Source organism: Caretta caretta, chromosome 5, assembly GCF_965140235.1.
Source record: "Caretta caretta isolate rCarCar2 chromosome 5, rCarCar1.hap1, whole genome shotgun sequence".
Classification (NCBI taxonomy): domain Eukaryota; kingdom Metazoa; phylum Chordata; order Testudines; family Cheloniidae; genus Caretta; species Caretta caretta.
In genome coordinates this window covers 131,389,098-131,409,211 of record NC_134210.1, presented here as the reverse complement: position 1 = coordinate 131,409,211, position 20,114 = coordinate 131,389,098, and the positions used below count along the sequence as shown (strand labels likewise).

At 51.1% G+C, this 20,114-nt stretch overlaps 1 protein-coding gene and 1 long non-coding RNA gene across 6 annotated transcripts in view; one reads left to right on the top strand and one right to left on the bottom strand.

Annotated features, from left to right (window-relative positions):
- Positions 1-2,154, bottom strand: part of LOC142072238 (uncharacterized) — a 37,445-nt gene extending 35,291 nt beyond the window's left edge. Inside the window, exon 1 of the long non-coding RNA XR_012668680.1 lies at positions 1,713-2,154. This is a non-coding gene — a long non-coding RNA (uncharacterized LOC142072238). The remainder of the gene's footprint in view (positions 1-1,712) is intronic.
- The window catches only part of CHRNB3 (cholinergic receptor nicotinic beta 3 subunit), a 45,666-nt gene that overhangs the window by 906 nt on the left and 24,646 nt on the right, over positions 1-20,114 (top strand). For all 5 annotated transcript variants that reach the window (XR_012668679.1, XM_075128904.1, XM_075128905.1 and 2 more), the window contains exons 2-3: positions 6,438-6,589; positions 8,431-8,475. Coding sequence is in view for 4 of the 5 variants with exons in the window: in XM_075128904.1 (XP_074985005.1) it covers positions 6,438-6,589; positions 8,431-8,475 (197 nt within the window). In the remaining variant the exon portion in view is untranslated. The remainder of the gene's footprint in view (positions 1-6,437; positions 6,590-8,430; positions 8,476-20,114) is intronic.

Genomic DNA, 20,114 nt, shown 5'->3' with positions numbered 1-20,114 from the left:
TTGGAGATGGGTCTGACCTACAGCTTCTGATAATCTTGTTCATCTTTCTTCAAGGGCAACGTCGCTTCTTTCAGTGTATTCCCCACTGCTTCATCTAGTCTTGTTGTAAAAGATTCTAGCCTAAAGTCTTCTCACATTTCTTTGGGGAGATGAGATCATGGCAGAACAGACCTCACTGGAAGGACTTTTTCCCAGCTATTCAGCCTACATGTTTTCTGTACTCAGTTTTACTCCATTTCTCTTAGTTCCCTAAACAGCCTTTTTCCTTCTTTAGGGCTTTAGGGATGCCTGTTAGGCACAGCCTGGAGGAGGGGGCCCCGCAATACCTGGAGACATTTTGTAGAGAGTAGCCCTTGCACCAGGATGAGCATGCCTGTGATTTTATGGGATGCAGACTGCTCACCCCATGCCTATGGAGGGGGCAGGGCCATAGCATTGCCTCTTCCTTGCCCCCCTCTCCTGCTGTGCTTTTAATAAATTTAATACATTTGGGGACCAATTTATTCCCAGTGGATAACTGATGTCACCATTTACACCACAGCTGAATTTGGCCCGATCGATCTTTCGTGGCTCTGTTTCTGGGGACCCCACTTCTTTCCTTTCTGCATCTCCTCTATTGATCATGCTCTTCAAGGCTCAACATAATCCAGCTGTAAGAATCATCCCACCCAGTTTCCATTATGCCTCCCAGATCGGAGTCAGGGCCCATGTACTCTGTGACATAGGTTCTATGAAAACTGCTTCCTCTTCTCTACTGATTCTGTGGCATAGGGACATTTCTGAGCCAGCTTCAGGGGCGGGTTGTATTACATTAAATCAGGAAAGGGATAAGGGATGTTGTTCATTATTTTCCAGTTAAATCTAACACACTTCCCAGGTTTGGGATGTTTTCTGGTTTACGGCCTCCCCCAGGTTGTCCCTCTGCTGGGAGATTTTGCTGGCAATGCACCACTGCAGCATTTGTCAGGGGAAAGCTGGAGGGCTGGGCAGCTAGAGACTCTGGTCCCTGGGAACAGTGGGAGGCAGTTTGGGTTTGGGGCACTCCGATTCAATGAGGCTTTTGGCAGCGGGCATGGGAAAGGGAGTGAGCAGGCATTTGGAGGAGAGGGCTTGACATTGTAGAGGTAGAGTCTAGTCCTTACTCCAGCATACGGTGGTGGGGCCAGCCAGCTGGGGATGAGCATGGTGAAATGCCCTGGTAGCATAGAGACAGCTACACCAGCTAAATACCACTTTCTCTCCCTCAACAGGGAGGGGAGTCATGCCAGGGGCAGCAGGGAGTGCAGTGATCTGGACGGAGAGAGCTGTATGGGGAGAGAGAGACTGGTGTGTTCCAGAACTTCCTAGCTGGTGTAACAGCCCATAGGGGCTGTTACAAACTGGCAAAACTTAGAGCAGCCCAGAGGCTCCTCTAAATTGTACCTGTGTGTGTGTGTGCACCAAACTGGCTCCTTTGTCTCAGTGCAGAGAAGGTGGAAAAGTGGCCAAAAGCCACCTGGTCCATGTATCGTCATCCCCATCGCCCCCCCCCCCCCCCCGTCAACTGTGCTCTGTCTCCTGAACCAGCTTCTCCGCTCCAGCTCCATATCCATATCCAATAATGAAGGACAGGCACAGGAGCTGGGAAGTTTCTGCTCAGAATCGGCAGTGAAACAGTCAACAGCGTTACCATGTTGCAGTGTTATTGTTAGGCTCCAGAGTCAAGAACCTACCTGAGATGAATGGGGCATTTCCCATCCTCACAGGCTCTGAAGTTGTAGATGTAGGATGAGTGTTACATGGGTATATGTCCAGTTCCAGGCTGGGAGTAACCACAAAGGTTAGAAAATGGATTTGTTTATGTGAAAGCTCAGATCCGGGAGCATGTTTCTGCTGCAGCTGGTTCCTGGGCCTTACTTGCCCTCACCCTAGCCTTATTCCCAGCACACCCTGTCCATTGGCCTCACACACATGTATAAGCAGAGATTCCAGTCTATTCATATGTGTTTGCTGCAGGGCGTTACTATCTTCCGCCTCCAGATTGCACTGTGAGTGCACTGCCAGGCTCTGGGATGGAAGGGAATCCGCTCCCTCTCCCTTTGTTTAGATGCTACCTAACTAACGCTGACAGGTCAAACTGGAGACTGCCGCACCGTCTGCTTCAGTGGAAGGTGTTGTGTAATCAGCACCTTTAATCCAGTGACCACTGACTGGCTAGCCGCCCTGAAAGGACTCCCTTTTCCGTATCAGCCGCGGGGTACGGACATTGCCCTGCTGAAATGTCTCTGATGTCTAGGGAGTATTTCCTGACAATCACAGCCCAGATGGGCCTGGCTGCAGCATGAATTCTCAGGGTGGCGCCTCCTCCCAGTCTCGTGCGCCTTATAGGAGGCCAGGCGCTTCAGCAGCTCAGCCCCCGGCCGGCCGGCCGGCCACGCACCCACCCACGCACCCAGCGGGCGCTCTGGAGGAGCCTGCTGCACGCCGGGCGAGCCGAGCTCCAGCTTTCGGTTCAGCCCCCGGCCGGCCGGCCACGCACCCACCCAGCGGGGCGCTCTGGAGGAGCCTGCTGCACGCCGGGCGAGCCGAGCTCCAGCTTTCAGCTCAGCCCAGCCCCCGGCCGGCCGGCCACGCACCCACCCACCCACCCAGCGGGCGCTCTGGAGGAGCCTGCTGCACGCCGGGCGAGCCGAGCTCCAGCTTTCGGTTCAGCCCCCGGCCGGCCGGCCACGCACCCACCCAGCGGGGCGCTCTGGAGGAGCCTGCTGCACGCCGGGCGAGCCGAGCTCCAGCTTTCAGCTCAGCCCAGCCCCCGGCCGGCCGGCCACGCACCCACCCACCCACCCAGCGGGCGCTCTGGAGGAGCCTGCTGCACGCCGGGCGAGCCGAGCTCCAGCTTTCGGTTCAGCCCCCGGCCGGCCGGCCGGCCACGCACCCACCCACCCAGTGGGGCGCTCTGGAGGAGCCTGCTGCACGCCGGGCGAGCCGAGCTCCAGCTTTCAGCTCAGGCAGTAGATCTACCGGCTCCAGGCAGGGGCGGCGAGTTCGACCTCCACCTGGTGCCTTAGCACCGGCAATATCCAGGGCCCAGGGGCCCGGCGTCCCCCCGACCCCCCCTGCCGCCCCCCCGCGCGCCTCCCCGGGCCCTGGGGCGGAGCGTCCCGGCCCCTGCCCTGCCCAGCAGCTCCATGCTGCCTCCCTGCAGCAACTGCAGGGTCCTAGTGCCCCCAGCCCCCTGCCAGGGCAGACTGACTGAGCCTGCCCTTCCCCCTCACACCTTCCCTTTTCCGGCGGGACCCGCCGCCTGCAGTCACCGCTCCTGCCCCATGCTGGGCAAGGGGCAGCCCCATCCCTCGCCCCCAGGCAGGGGCAACAGCAGGGGAGGAGGCGCACGCAGCACCCCCCGGCACCCACCACGGGGGAGGCGAGGGAGATTCCTGGGCCCGAGAGGGGCCCTAGGAGCACATGCAGGGACAGTGGTGGGGGTGAGTGTGCTGCTGGGGGGGCGGGAAAGGGGGGCTCCTCCCCCAGAGCTCGCTGCTGCTGGCAGGGAAAGGGCTGGGGAGAGTCCTCCTCTCTGGCCCCTGTCCCGGAGCAGCCTGTCTGCACCCCAAACTCATCCCCAGCCCTGCCCCACCCCCGAGCCCACACCCCCAGCCAGAGCTTTCACTCCCCACCGCACCCTCTGCCCCAGCCCTGAGCCCCCTCCAACACCCCAAACACCTTATCCCCAGTCCCAACCAGAGCCCTCATCCCCCCCAACCCTCTGCCCCAGCCCTGAGCCCCCTCCAACACCCCAAACACCTTATCCCCAGTCCCAACCAGAGCCTTCATCCCCCCAACCCTCTGCCCCAGCCCTGAGCCCCCTCCAACACCCCAAACACCTTATCCCCAGTCCCAACCAGAGCCCTCATCCCCCCCAACCCTCTGCCCCAGCCCTGAGCCCCCTCCAACACCCCAAACACCTTATCCCCAGTCCCAACCAGAGCCTTCATCCCCCCAACCCTCTGCCCCAGCCCTGAGCCCCCTCCAACACCCCAAACACCTTATCCCCAGTCCCAGCCAGAGCCCTCATCCCCCCACACCCCAAACCTCTGCCCCAGTCCTGAGCCCCCTCCAACACCCCAAACACCTTATCCCCAGTCCCAGCCAGAGCCCTCATCCCCCCACACCCCAACCCTCTGCCCGAGCCCCTCCAACACCCCAAACACCTTATCCCCAGTCCCAACCAGAGCCCTCATCCCCCCACACCCAACCCTCTGCCCCAGCCCTGAGCCCCCTCCAACACCCCAAACACCTTATCCCCAGTCCCAGCCAGAGCCCTCATCCCCCCACACCCCAAACCTCTGCCCCAGCCCTGAGCCCCCTCCAACACCCCAAACACCTTATCCCCAGTCCCAGCCAGAGCCCTCATCCCCCCACACCCCAACCCTCTGCCCCAGTCCTGAGCCCCCTCCAACACCCCAAACACCTTATCCCCAGTCCCAGCCAGAGCCCTCATCCCCCCACACCCCAACCCTCTGCCCCAGCCCTGAGCCTCTCTAACCCCCGAAACCCCCCAGCCCCAGACAGACCCCTCATCCCCCCACACTCCTACTCTCACTCTGAGCCCCTCCCACACCACAAACCCCTCATCTCCAGCCCCAGCCAGAGCCCTCATCCCCCCACACTCCAACCCTGAGCCCCCTCCAACACCACAAACCCCCTCATCTCCAGCCCCAGACAGAGCCCTCATTCCCCTGCCCTCCAACCCTCTGCCCCAGCCCTGAGCCTCTCTAACCCCCAAAACCCCCCAGCCCCAGACAGAGCCCTCACCCCGTCACACTCCTACTCTCACCCTGAGCCCCTCCCACACCCTGAGCCCCTCATTCCCGGCCTCAGACAGAGCCCTCAGCCCCTACACCCCTACTCTTGCCCTGAGCCCCTCCCATCCCCCAAACCTCTCATCTGCAGCCATACCCCACAGTCCTCACCCTGCACCCGTTCCCTTCGCACCCCCTCCCATCACCAAACCCCAATCCCCTGCCCCAGCCTAGGGCCTGCACCCCAGACCTCATCCCCCACCCAAACTCCCTCCCAGAGCCTTGGGCAGGTGGGGAGAGGAGTTGGGGGGGCAGAGTTTGGGCAGGGGCGGGTTCTGGGCACCACCAAAATTTCTACAAACCTGCCACCCCTGCCCAGGTTCAGTTCCGGGTGCTGCATTACACCTGTACTCAGGGTTGCCCAGTGACTGCTCCTTCCCAATGCTTGTGGGCCCCCAAAGCAGGAAGGGAGCAGGCAAAGCAAAGCCCTGCTCCTCTCTGCAGCCCACAGAACTGGACAGGCATGAGCAGGGAGATCCAGCAACACCAGCCAGAGGGCTGGTGCAACATGAGTTCAGGGTGGGATTTTACCACATGCGTCTTCAAGAGGAAAAGGAAACACCAGTCTCTCCTTCAAGTGCTGTCTGTGTGACTACCAGCTTTTCCTGGAGAAATGGGGTGGCCTGGGGCTGGAAGGCAGATGGCAGCTCAAAGGGCTGGAGACACAGCTGGCAGAGGGATGCAAAGTAGTGGAGAGCCCAAACTTCCAAGTGCCGTGTAGAATGGATGGATCTAACCTTCTCCCAGAGCATGGTTACTTCCTGGGTCAGGGTCCTTCATAGAGTTTCTGCCCCCTGGCCAGGAGAAGTATGTTCACACTGGGGATCAGAACACGGTGGAGAGGAGGTGATGGAAATGGTAGCTTCCTGCATAGCAGATTCATCACAAAACACAACCATACAATCACCGTTCCCTCTAAGCTGTGGGCGTGTGCGCATGCACACAGATCCTAAACCCTGCGCACATGGTGAAACACCACGCACACAAAAATTTGCACAGAAGCACAACAATATGCACAGAAGAAACTTGTTGCACACACGGCCTGTCAAAAATTAGAGGGAACATTGCATGCCATACATCACTCCATGTATGCACTCAGTTTCAAAAGGTCCATGTGAGCAAAATGAGACTGAGGCTCTGTAAACAGCATGTCCTACTTATAGCTGATCAAACGCCTCTATGACGTAGATCAGTCTACCTGGAGTACAAGGTGACCAGGGAGCCCCCAACTCATGTATTACAAAAAAGTGTGATTTCTTCCCGAGGCAACGTATTGATTTGGATTTTCACTGCTTTACAATGAGAGGCCCATCTGGTGTTCTGGCACCCTTGATGATCTTTTAAAAATATACTAATAAACAATAAACACCTAATCAAAGTAGGATAACCCAATGACAGACTAAATATAACAAAATCCCCATTTGAGCTGACTAATTGTACTTCTCTCCTTCTGTGGCTCAATTGAGAGACTGTAAATTTAATCCCTATCTGGCAAGGTTTTGCCTGAGGCAGATCTTTTCTCTTACTCTTTTCAACTCACAGGACACCTTGCGTTGCACTTTCACATACACCCACATTCTCTTTGTCTCCTTTTAGCTGTTGCTGGGCTCAGTTTGATTGCTGAAAACGAAGATGCCCTCCTGAGACACTTATTTCATGGGTACCAGAAATGGGTCCGACCTGTTGAATACTCCAACGATACAATAAAAGTCCTTTTTGGCTTAAAGATATCTCAGCTTGTGGATGTGGTAAGTAAGCTGTAAGACCTTTAACAAAGAGAAAATCTACACCTGCAAACTCATGTTGTGGTAAACAATTTTTTAATGTTTGTATCATTTTTCATGGCAAATTTTAGGGGACTAGGATCTGGAAGAGCTTAGTTCATTAACCTTTCATCTTATGATACAGGATGCATAATGGAGTTGTCAGATAGTTGCATGTCAATTGTTGGATAGAGATATGACAACTTACCCTCTCCGATCCCGGTCTACCCAATTTCTGCTCCTAGGATGATGTTGCATCTTGCTACTCTGTAACAAGCATGAAAGACCCTCCTCCAATATTGTCTCACTGTTTCTTTGTATTCCCCCTTTGGTCTGTCTGTATCTATCTCTTGTGTTGTGCACAGATTGTAAACTCCTTGGGGCAAGGGAACATTTTTTTATTCTGTGCTTGTATATCACTTAGTGTAATGAGGCTGTAGTCCGTGATTGGGGCTCTTAGATACTATGGGTTGTACAAATAATAAATAGTAATAAAGTGTGCTAGGCACTTCACAAGCAGAGAGTAATAGATAGTCCCTGCTCTGATGAGTTTACCATCTAATAGAAAGACACCCTAGGGGAGGAGAATGGAATAGAGCTTACAAATGAGGTTGCTCTTCATGTTATGAAGTGAATCTTAACGCTGGTTGACATTTTTTGAATTTAAATGAAATTTCTAACGTCTAAATTTTGAAATTAAAAAGAAATTAGGAAAAATTTCATCAAACTTTTCCCAATTTCCTCCTGCCCATTTTCCAACTCTCCTGCTGGCTGATGTTTTTCAATTTTCAAAATTTCAACATATTGAAACTTTAAAAAAAGGGGAAAGTGAATTAAAAAAATCCCCCTTCTTTTTCAACCAGTTTAATGAAATATCACCACCAGCAACCCTCAAATGTTTGTAATATAAATGTTGGGCACAACTCATGTCTGGACATAGCTGGCAACCAAAATAAGAAGCCAGACGTGAAGCAGAAACTATTTTTTCACCCTAAAAATTATTTTTCTGCCCATCCATAAAACACTGTAATGCATGAGTGAGTTTGCAGCATGCTGGAGAACCTCAACATGCATGGGAGCATGGTTCCAGAATTACTTCTTCATAGTAGCTGCTGGAAAGTCCAATAAATGAGCCCACTGGATCACATTTATGCCCACATCTTCTTAGACACCCTCATTCTCCACCTACATCCCCATGGTCCTATAGTAAGGTGCAGTTGTGCAAGGGAGTTCTCTGATTTATTCCCTCTCAGCACAGAGCGTTGCACTAGTACTTAACTCCACTGGCCTAGGCCCACTTGCTTGTACTAGAATCTAAAATAAAGGTAGTTCAGACTGTGGCTAATTTTTTCCTCTCCCGCTATTTCAAAGTAAGCAGCACAGTCCACAAAACCCTTTGCTTTCTAAAGCTGGTGTTCATGCACATTTTGCTTCAATTTCTGTAGAAGAAAATTCTTTCCCAGAGTTGCATTCATGTGTTACTAGGAGCCTCCAGGCAGTGCTTTCATTGACTTCAGTGGGAGTTGTGTGGGCTAACAGGCGGCAGGACTGGGCGCTAAGTGCTCAGGCTGCAATCCCATTGAAATTCAATGAGTTGGGCATCTGATTCCTGGGAGCGTTTTGAAAACCCCAACTGACGTTTTTAAAAGTGCTCAGAATCCAGGGGCTTCTGACGTGACCTAGGTGCTGAGCTCTTTGGAAAATCGGACCCTAATGCTATAGGCCGATCCTCAGATTTCTAAAGGAACTGAAATCCATTCAGTCAGACATCAGTATGGGAACCATTTATTTGGATATTTTTAATTTCAATTTTCTTGTCTCCCTAGGATGAAAAGAATCAGCTGATGACAACAAATGTGTGGCTGAAACAGGTAAAACAGACCATTACATTACATGTTGAGTTGTTTGGTGGCAGGGGGGAATACCAGGCAAGCAGACCTCGCTCCCCCCTCTCTGTGGTTGGAGTCACCATTTGATCAGGAGAGTAATGGGGTTCTTTCATGTCTGAAAGAACCCTCCAGGACTGAATAAGGCCAGCGTGGCTCTTCATGAAGTTTTTGTTTCCCTGCTCTGATACTCAAATCACCCCAAAGGGGCTTCTGAGGAATGGAGATTCTGGACCACATGGCTACCTGTTTTCCAGCATTTGACTACAAGCTGTCAAACACAATCATGTGATCTTCCTTTTCCGTCCTGCACTTATGCCAGCTGTCTGTTAGAACAACCTCCTACTCCGCTGCAGAGAAGTGAGCCAGGCCTCAGTGCGCAGTGTAGCAGCCCTGAGGGACTATTATGTCTCACTCTTAGAAGGCATTAGAGTGGTTGGCACTATCCTCTAGTCATGGGGTCCCTTTCTCAGCAAGATCAAACAGAGGTGCAAAAAACAAACAGTCGACAGATTTCCAAAGTAATTACAATGCCTGGGATTTAAATTCATCATCCTTTTATAATGTGCTTGTCCTGGGGGGACATTGTTCACTGGAATGACATATCATATACAAACTGAACCAAAGAGCTATACGTTTGACCATTATTTACCCACCTTCTTCTTAACTCCCAAAGAACTTAGTGTTTTGTTTAGTCAATTTTATTAGTTCATAGACATCATGACAATTATAACAATTATAACTATCCAATCCATTACTGCATCCTGTAAACGTAAGTAGCACCTGGCTCCAGTGAGAGTTAAAGCAGCTGTGTGATTAGTGTAATTTAAGCAACTGGCATAGAGTTTCAGATAGAAACTCTATAACTTTCAGTTGTTTGATTTGCTGGTTGAGGACTATTTGATGGCTGAAGAATTTCTAAGTGCTAATGTTGAGATTGAAAACAATAAAGATCAAGTAACAGCCTTCAAATAGAATGAGTGGGGGCAAACAACCTAATTAGTTTTAAGACAGAGCTTGATAAATTTATGAACAGGATTATATGATAGGGTTGCCTACAGTAGCATTGGTCTGGACTTAATGACCCAGGAAGTCCCTTCCTGGCCTATGTCCTATGTTCCTAAGTGAACAGAAAATAAGTGGGAAGTCTAGTCGAGTTTTCACACATGGACACTTTGGGCATCTCATTCCAACAGTTGGATGCTCAGGTTGGCACATAGGTGCACAAACTGGACATTCAGATGCCTAGTCTGATGTGAGCATCCAATGTTGGGATTTGGATATCCCATTACGGTTTGAAAGATTGGGATCCACATGTCATACGATCCGTGGCTGTTGCTATTAGTTTTAAAAAGGGCAAAATGAGATCACAAATTTTAACAGGGCAAATGTTGATAACATTAAGGTAAATTAAATGAACAATTGGGATGGTGGAAAGTGGAAAAAAAAATCAATCAGATACTATACTGCTGAGGTTACAGGGACTGCAAACATGTGGATAGGTAGTTCTGGCCAACACATTAGACGTCGGGGCAAAGGGTTATTATAAAGGCACCATTTCTGGTCAGTTTTGACTCTCCTTTGCTGAGCTAGTTCTTGGGTGTATCAGGGGAGTTGCTTAGACTTCTTGTTGAAAATTGTGACATAAGAAGATATGGATTCTGACGTGGTCTGTCTGGTTAAACGCTGCAAGGACATTCTGTGACTTTTAGTTGACTGCCAGAAAGGTATCGGTGAGAAGAACCAGGATTCAGGAAGGAGTGTGAAAGTCAGGCACTTTTTGGTAAAATTATAGAAATTAGAGCTGGAAAAGGCCAACAGATCATCTTGTCTGTAACCTTCATTTGTATCAGGCCTGGGTCCAGTGGGCAATAACAATAGCATTTATAGCTCTTATGTGCTTGGGCTAACTTTCTGAGTGTCGGGTGCTGCCTCTAGAGAATCATACACGTGATGTAACAAGCAAAATACAACCCCTAGAAGTAGGGATCAGACACAGCCCTCTGACAGATCAAAGGGAAGAGAATGGATCTGGGGTCACAGAGGGGCTTTAAAATGACAGTGGCAAAGAGCAATGTGCCTCCCACATCACATTTATCCTAGGTGTTTGCAGCAGGTGCCAGGAGAGTCTATACCACTGAAAAATCCCTGGTGTTCATGTGAGCTGTTCACCGTGCAAGTCCCCAGGCTGTCTGTATTAGCACTTGTACCACTCTATCTCTAGATCTCATCTGTACAATGGGGGTAGTAACACTTCTCCCGCCCTCTTTTGGGTAGAAAGTTGGCTAGATTGTCAGGCTCAACGGGTAGTGATCAATGGCTCCATGTCTAGTTGGCAGCCGGTGTCAAGTGGAGTGCCCCAGGGGTTGGTCCTGGGGCCGGTTTTGTTCAATATCTTCATAAATGATCTGGAGGATGGTGTGGATTGCACTCTCAGCAAATTTGCGGATGATACTAAACTGGGAGGAGTGGTAGATACGCTGGAGGGTAGGGATAGGATACAGAGGGACCTAGACAAATTGGAGGATTGGGCCAAAAGAAATCTGATGAGTTTCAATAAGGATAAGTGCAGGGTCCTGCACTTAGGATGGAAGAACCCAATGCACAGCTACAGACTAGGGACCGAATGGCTAGGCAGCAGTTCTGCAGAAAAGGACCTAGGGGTGACAGTGGACGAGAAGCTGGATATGAGCCAGCAGTGTGCCCTTGTTGCCAAGAAGGCCAATGGCATTTTGGGATGTATAAGTAGAGGCATAGCGAGCAGATCGAGGGACGTGATCGTCCCCCTCTATTCAACATTGGTGAGGCCTCATCTGGAGTACTGTGTCCAGTTTTGGGCCCCACATTACAAGAAGGATGTGGAGAAATTGGAGAGAGTCCAGCGAAGGGCAACAAAAATGATTAGGGGACTGGAACACATGACTTATGAGGAGAGGCTGAGGGAACTGGGATTGTTTAGTCTGCAGAAGAGAAGAATGAGGGGGGATTTGATAGCTGCTTTCAACTACCTGAGAGGTAGTTCCAGAGAGGATGGTTCTAGACTATTCTCAGTGGTGGAAGAGGACAGGACAAGGAGTAATGGTCTCAAATTGCAGTGGGGGAGGTTTAGGTTGGATATTAGGAAAAACTTTTTCACTAGGAGGGTGGTGAAACACTGGAATGCGTTGCCTAGGGAGGTGGTGGAATCTCCTTCCTTAGAAGTTTTTAAGGTCAGGCTTGACAAAGCCCTGGCTGGGATGATTTAATTGGGTATGGGTCCTGCTTTTGAGCAGGGGGTTGGACTAGATGACCTCCTGAGGTCCCTTCCAACCCTGATATTCTATGATTCTATGATTCATGATGCACAACTGTTCACATGGGCAGCAGGTATTAAAGGCCAGGGGAGGCTGAGCCTCCCCAAACAGCTCTGTGTTTGGGGAGGCTCCACCTCCAGGGAAGCAGGAGGGGGCCCTGGGTGGCTGGAGGGTGAGTTGGGGCAGCAGCCTCCCAGCTGCGCCAGGAGGAGGGGTGGGGCAGAACCTGGGGGGAGAAGACGACAGTCTAGCTGCGGCAACAATCGCTGCAGCTTTGTATCCAGGAGCAAAACTTTTTGCATCCATGTGGGGCGGGGGACTGGGTTGGGGATGACTGCGGGAAGCCGGGCTGGGAAGGGAAAATGGGGGGCAGGCAGAGGTAGGCAAGGACAGCTTGGGGGGAAGGAGCCAAGCGGAGGGGTGGGGGCGCAGAGCTGGGAAGACCGCTGAGGGGAAGACTCAAGATTGGACTCAGGATCCAGCCACTGCTGGTCCAACATCTGCAGCAAAGGCACCGGCAATCCCCGCTGGGTGCCGGCCAGGCTTCGTTGGGGTCTGCCAGGGAGGAGAAGGGCAGGGTAGGTCTGGGGGAAGGGAGGGTGTTTTGGTGACAGCACTGGCCTGGTGGGGGCATATTTTAGGCTATTTTGTGTAACCCTCCTGCCCGTCAGAGTTGGCAGCAACAAGGACTGGGTTCAGTATCTAGGGGTTCCGTTTCAATAACGACGCAAACCGGCTCGAGCCCCCACCCAATGACCTGGGACAATTACATACCACCCCCCTGGGCGCCTCTAAGAGGCGATACTTCCCCTCTCGCAAGCACAGAGTCCAAGTGTAGCAAAAGCCTTTTAATAAAGGAGGGAAACTATGCAGCATTATGTTGGGGAAACACCACAAACAGGATTCATATCACCAACCATGAGCAAAAGACCCACACCCAAGTAAGTCTGGCAGTGTCCTTTTCCACTCAGGGTCTTGAGTCCAGCAACCCAATAGTCACCCCCCCACACAGTTTCTGTCCTTGGTCAGTGCAGCCCCCCAGGGTTCAGAAGCTCATCTGCAGAATTTACCTCCCAGCCTTGGTGGAAGTGGAGGGAGGTATGGGGGGCATCTTACATGCTCTGCTGCTCGGGTCTACGGCCTAGTGCCACGCCTCTCCATGGGGTTCTGCTGCAGTCTTCACCACCAGCCGCCCGGCTATCTGCTCCGCTCTCCATGCTAGCCATCCTGCTGTCCGCTCACCAACTTGTCTTCAGCCCCCCCCCTTAACACAGCTCTCAACAACTTCAGCTCTTTCGTGATTTCAGCTTTCAGTGATTTTTAGCTGGTAGTAGGGGAGCCTCAGTGCTGGTGCACCACTAGCCCAAAGTCAGTCTAATGCTTAGACCTAGGTATCAGCGATTTCAGCTCTGCAGCATGTAACAAGACTCCTAATGCAGCCAAAGTTAGCTCTGTCGTTACACCATGGAGAGGGGTCAAAGTGGTGTTTAGGACCCTCAGAAGGGGACTGACATACCTGTCCCCAGCCTCTCTCAAATCACTGGGACCCATGTCCCTTGCCTAGCGAGTGTTACTTAGTTGAGGGCAAGTCCCTCTGTCATAAAATACCAAGTACAGTTCTACTGTCCTTGATTCAGATAACCAGGATAACAACCCTTTATTACTCCTGCCCCAATAATAGAGAGACTGAGGATCCTACAGCAGCCAAAGTGACCATTTGGGCAAGCAGTCCATCATCCTAGGCAGCGTGGATGTGCCCATGCAAACATGAGTGCCCATGCAAACGAGATCAGCCCCTGAAGTCCTTTTCCACAGCTCACCACCAGATGTCAGGGTAGAGCTCATTCTGACTCTGCTTACATTTGATTTGGGGCTGGTGGCTGTTCTTTGGGGTTATGTGACTGATCTCATTAGGGGATTATCACTGGTATTTGGAGATGGTTTGGGGGTGATGGGATGATTGTAGGCTAGTAGTTGTGGGGTGTGGATGTGTTGCTGTTGGGACTGTTGTACAGGGAATAGTGATGGAGTCTCACCAGAGGATTTATTTATGTTCACTAATAATAATCCTTGACCTGCTGCTTACAAACAGTGAAGAATTGGTAGGGGAAGTAGAAGTGGGTGGCAACCTAGGCAGCAGTGACCATGAGATGGTTGAGTTCAGGATCCTGAAAAAAGGAAGAAAGGAGAGTAGCAAAATATGGATCCCGGACTTCAGAAAAGCAGACTTAGACTCCCTTAAAGAACTGATGGGCAGTATCCCCTGGGAGGCTAGTATGAGGGGGCAAGGAGTCCAAGAGAGCTGGCTGTATTTTAAAGAAGCCTTATTGAGGGTGTAGGAACAAACCATCCCGAAGTGCAGAAAGAATAGCAAATATGGCAGGCAACCAACTTGGCTTAACAGAGAAATCTTCGGTGAGCTTAAACTCAGCAAGGAAGCTTACAAGAAGTGGAAATTTGGACAGATGACTAGGGAGGAGTATAAAAATATTGCTCGAGTGTGCAGGGGTTTAATCAGGAAGGCCAAAACAGAACTGGAGTTGCAGCTAGCAAGGGATGTGAAGGATAACAAGAAGGGTTTCTACAGGTATGTTAGCAACAAGAAGGTGATCAGAGAAAGTGTGGGCCCCTTACTTAATGGGGGAAGCAACCTAGTGACAGATGATGTAGAAAAAGCTGAAGTACTCAATGCTTTTTTTGCCTTGGTCGTCACAGACAAGGTCAGCTCCCAGACTGCTGCACTGGGCAACACAGCATGGGGAGTAGGTGAGCAGCCCTCAGTGGTGAAAGAACAGGTTCAGGACTATTTAGAAGCGCTGGACATGCACAAGTCCATGGATCTGATCTAATGCATCCGAGGGTGCTGAGGAAGTTGGCTGATGTGATTGCAGAGCCATTGGCCATTATCTTTGAAAATTCGTGGTGATTGGAAAAAGGCAAATATTTTAAAAAAGGGAAGAAAGAGAACCTGGGGAACTACAGACCGTTCAGCCTCACTTCAGTCCCCAGCAAAATCATGGAGCAGGTCCTCAAGGAATCCATTTTGAAGCACTTGAAGGTGAGGAAGATGATCAGGAACAGTCAACATGGATTCACCAAGGGCAAGTCATGCCTGACCAACCTGATTGCCTTCTATGATGAGATAACTGGCTCTGTGGATATAGGGAAAGCAGTGGATGTGATATATCATGACTTTAGCAAAGCTTTTGATACAGTCTCCCACAGTATTCTTGACAGCAAGTTAAAAATGTATGGATTGGATGACTGGACTATAAGGTGGATAGAAAGCTGGCCAGATTGTCGGGCTCAACAGGTAGTGATCAACAGCTCAATGTCTAGTTGGCAGCCAGTATCAAGCGGAGTGTCCCAGGGGTCAGTCCTGGGACCAGTTTTGTTCAACATCTTCATTAATCATGATGGGATTAATTGCACCCTCAGCAAGTTTGCAGAGGATACTAAACTGGGAGGAGAGGTAGATACGATGGAGGGTAGGGATAGGGTCCAGAGTGACCTAGACAAATTAGAGGATTGGGCAAAAAGAAATCTGATGGGGTTCAACAAGGACAAGTGCAGAGTTCTGCACTTAGGAAGGAAGAATCCCATGCACCTCTACAGGCTGGGGACCAACTGGCTAAGCAGCAGTTCTGCAGAAAAGGACCTGGGGATTACAGTGGATGAGAAGCTGGATCTGAGTCAGCAGTGTGCCCTTGTTGCCAAGAAGGTCAATGGCATATTGGACTGTATTAGTAGGAGCATTGCCAGCAGATCGAGGGAAGTGATTATTTCCCTCTATTCAGCACTGTTGAGGCCACACCTGGAGTATTCCATCCAGTTTTGGTCCCCCCACTACAGAAGGGATGTGGATAAATTGGAGGGCAATGAAAATGATTAAGAGGCTGGAGCCACATGACTTATGAGGAGAGGCTGAGGGAACTGGGGTTATTTAGTCTGCTGAAGAGAAGAATGAGGGGGGATTTGATAGCAGCCTTCAACTACCTGAAGGGGGGTTCCAAAGAGGATGGAGCTAGGCTGTTCTCAGTGGTGGCAGATGACAGAACAAGAAGCAATGGTCTCAAGTTGCAGTGTGGGCGGTCTAGGTTGGATATTAGGAAACACTATTTCATTAGGAGGGTGGTGAAGCACTGGAATAGGTTCCCTAGGGAGGTGGTGGGAATCTCCATCCTTAGAGGTTTTTAAGGCCCTGCTTGACAAAGCCCTGACTGGGATGAGTTAATTGGTGTTGGTCCTGTTTTGAGCAGGGGATTGGACTAGATGACCCCTCAGGTCTCTTCCAACCCTGATATTCTATGATTCTATGCTCCATCACTGACCATTTTAAAATCAAGATCTAAAAGATCTGCTGTGGGAATTATTTTGTGTTATGCAGAGTCAGACTCACTAGATGATCACCATGGTCCCTTCTGGCCTTGGAGTCTATGGATAAGAAGGTAAGGCTCCAAAAAGAGCTTCAACTGGTGCATGAGTAACATGTGAAAGAGGGACATACAAGCCTTGGGGGATTATCGTGAGAATTTTCATATATCCACAGCTGTGGGTTTATAAAGCCATGAGCACACAGTAAACCATGTAATCATTATTTAGTCACTGGTTAATGCTGAGTTTAAGACTGTAGTCTCTGTAGAGCAGGGAACTGTCTCTATGTACAGCACAATAGGGCCCTGATCTCAGTTAGGACCAATAGGTGCTACTGTAATACAAATGCATAAATAATAACAGCTGTAATGGATCCCCACTGGGAACTGAGTTATGGTGTTTGCATGCTCAAGTACCTTTGGATACGTGCCTAGTTTTTTGACAGGTTGTCTGGAAATACCTTTAAAAAAAAAAAGCGGATCTTGGCTGGTTACTAGGGTATCAGCTTACCCGTGGCCTGGGGAAGGAAGGGGAGAGGGAATTCTTCAGTGTTGAGACATTGCACTACAAGTTCCAGATGCAGCCTTCAGGTAGTGAAGTTACAGTTACAGAAACTGCAGTTTATTCTGCCTGATCCTCCCAAAGGCCAATGAGAAGAAACTCCTTTGGTGATGTAATGGGGAAGGGGCTGGGTGGTATCTGAGAAACAAAAATTCTGAAGCAGCTCTAGGGCTTGCACGAGTCCCAGGTGGATGGGAAAGGCAGCTGGATGGATACCCATGGGGAAGAGCTGAAAGTTAGGATCTCTGTGGTTGGTAAATGTGTATTAGAGAAAATGATCCACAGAAACACAGACAGTAGGAGACTGGAAATAAGCAAAGGTTCCCCTGGGCCCAACTGTAGGAGATGCCACACCCATTCTTTCTAGGGGGCCTGTCACGGTGCAGGACTCACCCCTGTGGTACCTCCTGCTGGTCTCTCAGGGAATTAGCTCTTCCAGCCTCCGGAGCGCCCTCTGCAGGCCACTTGCTCCGCTTGCCACTGCCCCCCCATACCCCAGTGCCCCTTTCTTTGGGGTGCTGCCCCCTGGCAGTGCCCCACAGTCTCTGGGTCTCCCCCTCCAGGGGAACCCCCAACCCCCACCTCACCTCAGTATATGGCTACTGCCCAGTCACCATCTAGCCCCCATTCACTGGGGCAGACTGCAGCATATAAGCCAATCATCACAGACATGGAGAGGTTTGGACCTGCTGCCTCTGCCTACAGGTGAGCTTACCCCTGCAACCCCAGTACCCTGTCTTAGGCCATCTGCCAGGCCTGCAGCCTGGGGCTTTTTCAGTCTGGAGCTTCCCAGCTCCTCTGGCCTTCCCCAGCCCTGCTTCACCTTAGGTACCCAGGTATGCTCCCCAGCAGCCAGGCCCATCTCCCTCTAAAGGCAGAAAGAGAGTCTACTCCTGGCCCACTGCCCTTTTCTAAGTGCCAGCTGAGGCCTGATCGGGGCATGGCCACAGCTGAGTCTGCTTCCCCCAATCAGCCCGGGAACCGCTTGCTCCCAGCCACAGCCCTCTCCTGGGCTGTTTTAAGCCCTTTAAGGCTGGAGTGGGTGACCACCCTTCTACAGGACCCATTGACTGTTCTGCCCTGGGGTCTGGAATTGCTGTCAGCAGCCCTGGCTCCAGGGCTGGAGGCGCTCAGGCGGCCTGGGGCAGGGGCAGGGGCAGGGGAAGGGGAAGGGGAAGGCTGGCGGCCGCAGGAGGGGTGGGGCCTCAGGTAGAAGGGGCAGGCCAGGCGGCGGGTTAGCCTCCCCAAGCCCACAGTTCATCTGCCACCCATGACTGTTCACCTTGCAGACACAAAATGGCACCTTAGCACAGGGAGATATTGGTGCAGGTTGGGGAGTGCGATGTCACAGACTGCAGTTGTGCGGAGGCCTGTTTTACTACAGGGACTGGCCCAGGTTCCCTCCTGCATCAAGGACGGTTGGGGAGCAAGTTATGTCTCCTGGATTCTATTGGTACATTGGCACAGGTCCCAGCCCACTGGTGTGAATTAGAGCAGGCTAGGGACTGCACTAATTTATGCCAGCTGGCAGTGTTCTCTGTGCGGCTAAATGTCACTTGAGGATTGGCATCATGCAGGCACCTGCGCAGCATAAGAGATGGCACATATGTAGCTGCAGGAGCACACAAGAGCATAAACTGGGACTCTGATCATAATTCCCTGCTTCCCCCTTGCTCTGCGGAGGAGTGAGTTACATCACTCCTTTTTGTGGAGCAGCTCACTCATCCCGTGCACCTGACCAGGTTCTCTGGCCAACCAGTAGGAAAATAGAGACGGGTCTCCTCTCATTCCCTTCCCCTTTCCATTCCCTTCCCTGCCCACTTGCTCATCAGGAGGAGTATTGGGTGAACAGCTCCTCCTGTCCCCTCCCAGCAGATTCCCAAGGGTGGATTCAACATCACTTGGAGTCTACATCAAGATTGTATGTCCTTCCAAAATACAGCACTTGGTCAGTGGGCTTGGTGCAAGAATCATTGGGGGAGGTTCTTTGGCTTGTGCTATGCAGCAGGTCAGACGAGATGGTCATCATGGTCCCTTCTGGCCACAAAACCAGTGAATCTATGTGTTTGTACAGCGATTAACGAAGCGAGACTGGCTCCAGCGTGGGGTCCTTCGGTGGTAATGTTACACCATTGTAACCCTTCTGCCAGGCCAAGTTGATAGCAGCAAGGGCCGGGTTCAGTACACAGGGGTTCCCTCTCATCAAAGCAAATGCAAAAGTGGCTCGAGCCCCCACCCAGTGACCTGGGAAAATCTTACACACCCCCTGGGCGCCTCAAAGAGGCAATACTTCCCCTCTTACAAGCACAGAGTCTCGGTGTAGCAGAGAATCTTTAATAACATGAGGTAAATGACATCAGCATTAAATTGGGGAAACACCACAACTAGTGTTCATTAACCAAACCATGAGCAAAGACCCACCCCAGCAAATTGGGCCACATCCTTTCCCTCAGGTTCTTGAGTCCCAGAACCCAAACGTCTCTTGAGTCCAGCAATCCACAAATCACCCAAAGTCCAAAAAGTCCAGCCCCAGAGTTCAAAAGTTCATCTGCATAGTGTTACTCCCCACTCTGGCTAAAATGTGCCTGCCTGTGGGGGAAAGAGGTAAGGGGCACCTTACGTGTCTGAAGCTGACTGCCCCACAGGGCTCCGCTCTACTCTCTGTCTCACGAACACTCCGCCAGCCTATCCACGAACAGTACCCCTGCAGGCTAGATCTTCTGGCTCCCCACTACTTGACACAGTGCTCCCAGCTCTCAGTAATTTCAGCTCATAGTAGCAGGAGCCTTAGTGCTGGTGCACCATAAGGCCAAAGTGAATTCAGTACAGTACCTGTAGCAAGACTCTTAATAGACCCAAAATTAGCTCTGACGTTCCACAGTGGAGAGAGACAAAGGTGCAATTGGTGTTTCAGACCCTCACAAAGGCACCTACACCACCAAGTACTAATACCTGTCTCAAGCCTCTCTCAATTCACAGAGTTTTGGAACCCATGTCCCTTGCCTAGCGAGTGCTACTTAGTTGATGGTGAGTCCCTCCATCATAACAAAAGGCCAAGTACAGTTCCAAGTACAGTTCCCATAATCAGAGTAATAACAATTTATTCTTCCCGCCCCAATAACAGAGACACTGGGGATCCCACAACAGCCAAAGTGACCATTTGGGCAGTTATGGCCTCATTCTAGGTGGGGTGGGTGTGCCTATGCAAATGAGATCAGCCCCTGAAGTTCTTTTCCACAACTTGCCACACCTCACCACCAGATGTCAGGGTGGAGCTCATCCTGACTCTGCTTACACCATAATACAAATTATTATTAATAGTAATGATGGGCAGCAAATATGGACATGGGTTGGCCATATAATATGGGTGCAAGCAAAACAAAGGCCAATGTGATC